At 37.6% G+C, this 8,411-nt stretch overlaps 1 protein-coding gene across 1 annotated transcript in view; it reads right to left on the bottom strand.

Moving 5' to 3' along the window:
• Window positions 1-2,319: 2,319 nt before the first annotated feature.
• ccdc80 (coiled-coil domain containing 80) overlaps window positions 2,320-8,411 on the bottom strand; it is a 54,350-nt gene continuing 48,258 nt past the window's right edge. The window contains exon 7 of the mRNA XM_043700868.1: window positions 2,320-3,414. Within this exon, the coding sequence (XP_043556803.1) occupies window positions 3,098-3,414 (317 nt within the window). The 3' untranslated portion in view covers window positions 2,320-3,097. The remainder of the gene's footprint in view (window positions 3,415-8,411) is intronic.

Here is an 8,411-nt window from a genome sequence, read left to right as displayed (position 1 = left end):
AGAAGCAATTGCAGCACCCCTAGCAGAGATTTTGTATCATCTCTAAACCAGGTGAGGTGCTGGCATACTGGAGCATAGCTAATGTTGTGCCTTTAGTTAAGAAAGACTGTAAGGAGAAGCCTGGGAAATATAGACCTGTGAGTCTGACACTGGTGGTGGGTATGTTGTTGGAGGTGATTCTGAAAGGTACAATTTACATGCACTTGGAGAGGCAAGGACTGATTATGGATAGTCAGCACTGCTTTGGGCAAGAGAAATTCTCTTACAAACTTGATTGAACCTTCTGAGGAGGTAACCAAAAAGACTGATGAGGGCAGACCAGTAGACGTTGTTTACATGGACTTTAATAGACGTGTTTAATAAATTTGTGGATTGGTGGTATAGTGGACAGTGAAGAAGGTTATCTAAGATTACAAAGAGATCTTGATCATTTGGGTCAATGGGCTGAGGAGAGGCAAATGGAGTTTAATTTGGATTTTGGTAAAAGAAACAAAGCCAGGATGTGTACAATTAATAGTAGGGCCCTTGGGAATGTTGTATAACAGCGACACCTAGGGATTTAGGTACATAGTTCTTTGAAATTTGTGTCACATGTAGACAGTTTGGTTAAGAAGGCATTTAGCATGTTTGCCTTTATTGCTTAGACCTTTGAATAGGGGTTGGGATGTCATGTTGAGGTTGTACAGGACTTTGGTGCGGCCTCTTGTGGAGTACTGTGTACAGTTCTGGTTGTCCTGCTACAGGAAGGATTTTATTAAATTGGAGAGTGTTCAGAAAGGTTTACCAGGATGTTGCTGGGAATGGAAGGTTTTGGTCATAAAGATAGGCTGGATGGGCTGGGACATTTTTCACTGGAGCGTAGAAGGTTGAGGGGTGAACCTTACTAAGGTTTACAAAATCAAAAAGGACACAGATAAGGTGACTAGCAATAGTCTTTTTCCAAGGATGAGGGAGTTCAAAACTAGGAGGCATATTCTTAAAGTGAGAGGAGAAAGTTTTAAAAAGAACATCAGGGACAACTTTTTTTTAAACAGTGTGGTTTGTGTGTGGATTGAACTACCAGAAGTGGTGGATTCTAGTAAAGTTACAACATTTAAAAGACATTTGGATCAGTACATGAATAGGAAAGGTTTGTTCAGATATTAGCCAAATGCAGGCAGGTGGGACAGTTTAGTTTGGGAATATGACCAGCATGGACTACTTGGACCGAAGTCTGTTTCTTTGCTGTATGACTATAAATTGTGTCTACTTAAAACACAAACATTCCACTTCCTTGCTCAGGTACTGAATGGAACTACTACAAAATTCTAGCATTTTCTATTTTACTGTGAAGAAAAATACATATTTAAATATCAGGAATTTTCTTTACACCCAGTATTACTGTACCACTCCAATGAAATAATTGCACCATTTAGTCAAACAATTGCTGGTGTTATTATTGTTTTCCTAAATAAAAAAAAATCCAGTCCTTTTCTACATTTCCGAATAACACATAGATATAAAGTGAAAGGAAAACATATATTGTGTCTAAAACTAATATCCAAGTTGACCAGGAGTTCAATTAGTGGGACACTGTAACTAATAAAACTGAAAGCAGTGATTGTTTTCCACAACTCATACACATTTAAAATCTACCTAATGCGAAGGTCATTGTTATACAGTACACACCCTTGCCTACTAAATATTCTCGAGAATTTCTCTGACACATTTGTTCATTACTAGATAAAGTTTTGAATTGTACTGTTTTATAAACTAACCTTCTGTGACTAGAAACAGTTATGTACCGTAATATACTGTGCAACAATGCCACTGAGATATAAAAACACATCTTCCCTACACACTTGTGCCATAGCTTTCTGACTGTTAGTGAAAAATATTAATTCAACTCATCTCCACAAGTTGGCAGCAATGCACATAAATAAAGACTTGCACTAATATAACTTCAGAACTTTGCTAGCATTTTGCAGCCAATTAAGTACTTTAGAAAGCCAGTCACTCCAGTAACTGTAGAAACATTTCAAACAATAAGTGCATAGCAGGGTCTCACAAACACTACTTTAATGTGATACTGACCAAATAATGTCATTTAATGATGTTGGTTAAGGAATCAAAATTGGCTAGGACTGAACTTCTAATTGTAGCAATGTGTACTTTTTAAAATAAAAGAGACCATTTGTTCCCAGTCCACCCCAATAAATTGAAAAAAGTAGGAACCCTCCCTCCATACACATGGCCTCCTTCTGTGCTGAATCTATGCCAATCCAAGAGCAGTTTTAGTCCATACAAGAGGCCGTACCCAAAATACTGATCTACCCATGCTTTGTTCAGGCATTTCTTTATAAAGGAATTTATTCATTTGTTAGAGTACAACATGACTACAGCCCTTCAAACTTTACTCACCATAACTATACAAACCGATAGCACGGTACACAGTTTATGTTCAGGTCCTCCTTGGTGAGACTGAAACGAGTTGTAGGTTACTGTATTTATTAAAAAGTGTTCTCTGTAACTAGTGTAAAGCTAATTTTAAACATGTTTTTGAAATAACTTGCATCTTCTGCCTTGGAAACATTTTTGTTCTGTTGCAACATTTCACAACATCAGAGTAGATGGTAATAAAACTAGACTCATTTTTGTTAAACTCCTTTGGCTTTTTAGATTCAGTGTAGATATAACTTTACATACTGTAGGTTAGGAAGGACATCTTTCCTTAATACTTATCTTGGAATCTGATGTGTACAGGGGTTATTTCTATTTGGTTCCTTACGGTTGGTACAAATCTTTCTCACTTTGATACACAATAAATATATTAGATCAAACAAGCACCTCTAAATTATGAATATGCTCAACTTTCATAAGCATCAGCTGCACAAACTTCCTTACAAAAACCTTGGCTATAATATGGATTCCAAAACTACAGGTTGTTTTCTAAGTCAGTAGAGCTTTCGGTGATTAGTCTTTAAGCATTTCCAAATATAACCAAAAATGAACATTTTTCTCAATTGCTGTAGCTCAATGTGGTATCCATTGTGGTTTTAAGATTGCTTTTGAAATTTAATCCTTGTGGCTTAAACCAAAATTATATAATTTATTAATTTTAGTAATGATATCCACCGTAATGACCCTGTTGATGATATCCATCTTGGTAACCATGGTAACCATATCCATACTCATCCTCTGGGCAACGCATACCCAAGGATTGCTGAATGGCCATTTCCTGTCGTCGAAGCTGCATGGAGTCAACAAGGTCATAAACTATAGCCATATTCCACATCGGAGTTGGATACCATGACTTGACATTTCCATCTTTCCCGACTAGTAACATTGAGAAATACTCCGGGCTCACTTGGAAATAATTCCGGATATCTTGCACCAATGATGGAGAGAGATCTTCACGGTCAACAGTTGCACTTCCTGTAAATGTAGCAAGCAAAGCCATCAAGCTGTTTTAAAAATTTTCTTAACTTTCAACACAATTTCTGAGAAACTGCTATTTCCAAACATATCCTTCCTAAAAATACTAAATCAGTCATGTTTTACTGAAGATTAAGTTTACACTGGGAAATCCAAATGTTATTTGACTACGAGGCAAAATACTACTAAAAAGGATTATTTAAACCTTACAAGGAATATATTCCATTGCGGAATAGACTCCTTCAGCCTATAAATTATATTCAAATACAGCTTATTTTGCAAAGCAACAATAATATTTATGAAAACATCCATAAGTACAATAATTTATTCTTTGAGGCTAAAATATCTTAATATAGTCAAAATGCAAAAATATTTACTTTTTTATTCTGTTGATCTGATGTGTTATAAACTAAATTACATACAGATGTCCAAAATTGTTCTGCCAGTTTCACTAAGATTGGGATGACAACCGAGAAGCCTGCCAAGCTCTGGGCTTTGCAATATTTAACATTTTATTGCAATACTGGTGTGACATCTCTGCTATTTGGTCATACTCATATTGCATTCTATATGATATTACTGGGAATATGAAGCCTTTTATCTTTCCTTAAAAAAAATCCTGTTTATAAATCCTCTTATCTTGTTACGCATACTCCCTAAAATCAGAACTGACTGGTTGAGCCGTGAAATACTGTGCAGCACAGGATTAGAAGTATTTTTTCCTCCCAGTATCTAATTACTTGGGAAGCAGAGTAACCACATCCCTCGCAGGAGTTTCAAGTTAAGTTTTGCTACATTCTTGAATTTTGTCTTATGCACAGAGAGCTTGACAGCACAAGAAGTATCTAAGCAGAAGCTCAAACTCTGAAAGCTGCCACATCTGAAAAAAACAAAATCCTCATGGAGCTTCAGTAAAGTTACTTAACCAAAATAGAACTGAGTCACATCATATTGTTGGGTTGAGAGATGCATTGATATAAAATGTATGTCCACACAGGGACTGGATACATTTTAATTGACAAAACATGGTCCAATAGAATGGTGCCTTGACAACAGTATTAAATAAATTTTGCAAACTCTTGCTACAATCCATTAAATATTTTTAATTCAAAAGAAACGTTAAGCCTCCTGCAAGACACATAAACTATTATTGGGGTTGCACAACTAAATTAAGCAATAACATTTGTGAAGAGAAACCAATGTTTTTTCAATGTAGTGGGATTACATTTTCAAATTAGCACTGTTGACTTAATTTCTTTATATGTAAGTTTTTTTCACACAAATTGATTTTGATCCTGAAACGTGGGCAGCATTGTTCAGTTTGGAATAAAGGGCCTTTCTCTGTGCTATAGGACTCTATGACTCTAAGATAATTTTACATTCTCACACAATGGGCAACTTTTCTCATTGCCCACCATTTCTTGGACAGAAAGGAAGACACATCCCTAGCCAATATTACACACTAGCCAATTGCAAGGAGAGGGATGAGAACTTTGGTGATAGAATTTTATATTTAAACACCCTACCTGTGAAACATAGTTAATATCTCTACGTCACATACCTCAAGTTCAGTTTCAATAAAAACTCATGTTGGGCTCAAAACATTAACTTTGTTTCTCTCTCCAAATATACTCCAAACAATTGGAGTATTGCATAAAATTCTGGTCACCCTACTAGTTGAAGGATGTTATTCAACTGGGAAGGGTGCAAAAACGATTTACAAGGATGTTGCCGAGGCTGGAAGGTTTGAGTTATAAGGAGAGGCTGGATAGGCTGGGACGTTTTTCCCTGGATTTTAGGAGGCTGAAGGGTGACCTTATAGAGGTTTATTAATTAATGAGGGGCATAGATAAGATGAATCGTCAAGGTTTCTCCCCAGGGTAGGGGAGACCAAAACTAGATGGCATAGCTTTAAGGTGAGAGGGAAAAGATTTTAAAAGGATCAGAAGGACAACTTTTTCACACAGAGTGTGGTGCCAGAGGAAGTAGTAAAGGCAGGTACAATTACATCATTGAAAAGACACTTGGACAGGTACACAGATATGAAAGGTTTAAAGGGATACGGGCAAAAACGCAGGCGAATGTGGCTAGTTCAGTTCAGGAAACTCGGCCAGCCTACATGAGTAGGGCCCAAGGGCCTGTTTCCATGCTCTATGACTCTATGCTGCTAGACCTGCTAAGTTTCCCCAGCACTTAATGTTTTTATTATGTTCCATGTCCTACCATTCTACTGATACTGCCTGTACCAGGATAACAACCTCACTATGTTGTTAATGTCCACAATTATTCCAAGTTTCAGTTTTCACCAAATGTTCTCTTACATACACTGATGCTGGCCAGTTAAAATACAGATAGTGGTCTATTTTACTTATTTTCCTGAGCAATGCAAATATGAAAGAGTTAACTCCAGGAAGACCCTGTGATTTAGACTGAGTATTGTCTTTTTATAGTGGCATAAAGTGCCAAACCTGTTGAAGATGAACTGAAACACTTTCAGACAGCAGTTCTGATACAAATCATCAAATATTTTTTCACATAGAAAGTGAAGATGTTGAACAAAGCAGTGAACTCTCTGAATTCTTACCTTGATTTAGCCAAGCACTCTTCAAGGACAATATGAGCAGACTTTGTTTGGTCAGCTTTCTGATTCTGATTGGTCTATTTCCCAGTTTTGGAGCTCAAAGCATGCCAACAGTTCCTATACCAGCCCAGCACACCTCTGTTCCACCAATTTACTCTCTTGCAGGAATCACAGTGGCAATTATACAAATGTAGACAATATCCTGTTATATATTTGTGATGATGCTATCACTTTAAAAAGGTTACTTTGTCCTGGGTTTGTTTTTGAAGAGAGGTATAAAGGCAGAGGCGCCAAACGAACTACTGGAGCTGGCCTAAGTCAATAAGTTAGGAAACCTTTAGGTTTTCTTTAAAACAGATGTAACAATAGAAGGGCAGTGTCCAGTTCTCCCAGTCCAGGCTTTTTTTTTAGTTTTCTAGCTGTAGCAGTTATAAGCTTTCAGTTTCCGAAGGTTTGGAGCTTCAGTAAATGATTCCAAACTGTGACTTTCCCTGAAATCTCTCTTGATGTTGAATGACACGTAAGAATCTATGTCTGAATTTACCTTTTTGTCAAGGGGGGTGCTAATGTAATGTTACTGTATTGGAGCAGTATTGGTCCTGTATCTATTATTTGATTAAGTTTTCCAATAGTTAAGTTATTATAAATTCCTTTTTTTTTGTATATGTATTGTAACTATAGTGTTTAAATAGATCTGTTTTGCTTAATATCGAGTAGTTTGACCAATTGCATCACATCTGGAACATGCACTTCACGTCAATCTTTGAAATAAGAAAACGCTAGGGTCCAGGCTACCTTCTTAAAATATTCTGAGGGAGTCTGGTCTGGGCCATAACAATTTTACTCATAAAAAGCCAAATATTGTAATGATAAAATAGTAATTACGCAATTCTTGGCCTTGTAAACATTTTTACGCTGCTTTTGGTTTGTACATGCATTGTAATACAATTTTTGGCAGGAGATGTTTAGCGTGATTCTAATTCTTTTGGTAACCCCAATGCAAAAATGAATTCCCATATTAATTCTGATAATCCAATATTTGACAGGAAATAAATGAGATACAAACTCAGTTAGGATGCAATGAATTCACTAAAGTTATGACTGCACTTACTTTTTCAGAACATATTAAAGCGACTATTTTACTGAGAACACTGAAAGGTAGCAAGAGGCTGAAAAGTAAAAAAAAGACCTTTATAAAAAGATCTGTAACTCGTTCAGGTGACAATATTTAAGAAAAATGTCTGAAGAAAGGATTGTTTATGACATGTTTTCTACTGCAAATCTATGGAAACAGGAAAGAATTGCTCATTGTATATGTAAAAAAACAGAATTATGAAGAAATCCTGATGACTGAGACTAATGTCTCCACCATCAAACAAAGTCTTGGGGTGGATACTAAGTGCTTCCACAGGGTGAGATTCTGGCTGGAGGGTGGACAAGCATTTAAAATAGAGTGGATGCCCATTTCCCATCCTGCTACCTACTGCTGAACACACCCCCATAATGAGGGGATCGGGGGTGATCATGAGTGCTGTAATCAACAGAACATCTGCTATAAATGAATAAATAACTAAGGGTTAATTTAGTTTGTTAAAAGCCCAACTGATTCCAAACTTTCCTACTCATGTCATTAAATGCTTGGTGAGGGCAGGTCTTTTGGAAAAGCATTTTTTTAAATGGTAGCAAGGAAGTGCCATTGATAAAATAGTATCCGAACTTTCTTCTTACCCATCTATATTTAAAAATCGACTCTACCACCCACTTCCGTGATATTGCCAAACTTGTGACCAATGTCCCATCATTGACCTAAGTACTGGACCCACGGTTTCATGGACCAGCCTGCCCTCCCTCTACTGAGCTCTGGAGCTGCCAAGACTATTGGAAGTGCAGCCAGTATAATTAGTTGGCAGCTTGAGACAGTGAGACTTCTTGCCCAGTGAGACACACAAGGCCCACTTTCAACCTGTTAATGTTGCCCATTGCATGTCACAACTCTGGGGCAGACTTAGAACATAGAACATGGAACAATACAGCACAGAAACAGGCCCTTCAGCCCACGATGTTGTGCCGAACATTTGTCCTAGCTTAAGCACCCATCTATGTACCTATCCAATTGCCGCTTAAAGGTCACCAATGATTCTGACTCTACCACTCCCACAGGCAGCGCATTCCATGCCCCCACCACTCTCTGGGTAAAGAACCCACCCCTGACATCTCCCCTATACCTTCCACCCTTCACCTTAAATTTATGTCCCCTTGTAACACTCGGTTGTGCCCGGGGAAAAAGTTTCTGACTGTCTACTCTATCTATGCCTCTGATCATCTTATAAACCTCTATCAAGTCACCCCTCATCCTTCGCCGTTCCAACGAGAAAAGGCCGAGAACTCTCAACCTAGCCTCGTACGACTTCCTCTC

The sequence above is a fragment of the Chiloscyllium plagiosum genome, chromosome 12, assembly GCF_004010195.1.
Source record: "Chiloscyllium plagiosum isolate BGI_BamShark_2017 chromosome 12, ASM401019v2, whole genome shotgun sequence".
Lineage (NCBI taxonomy): Eukaryota > Metazoa > Chordata > Chondrichthyes > Orectolobiformes > Hemiscylliidae > Chiloscyllium > Chiloscyllium plagiosum.
Note: the sequence above shows the minus strand (reverse complement) of the source record. Positions and strands in the feature narration are given on the sequence as shown.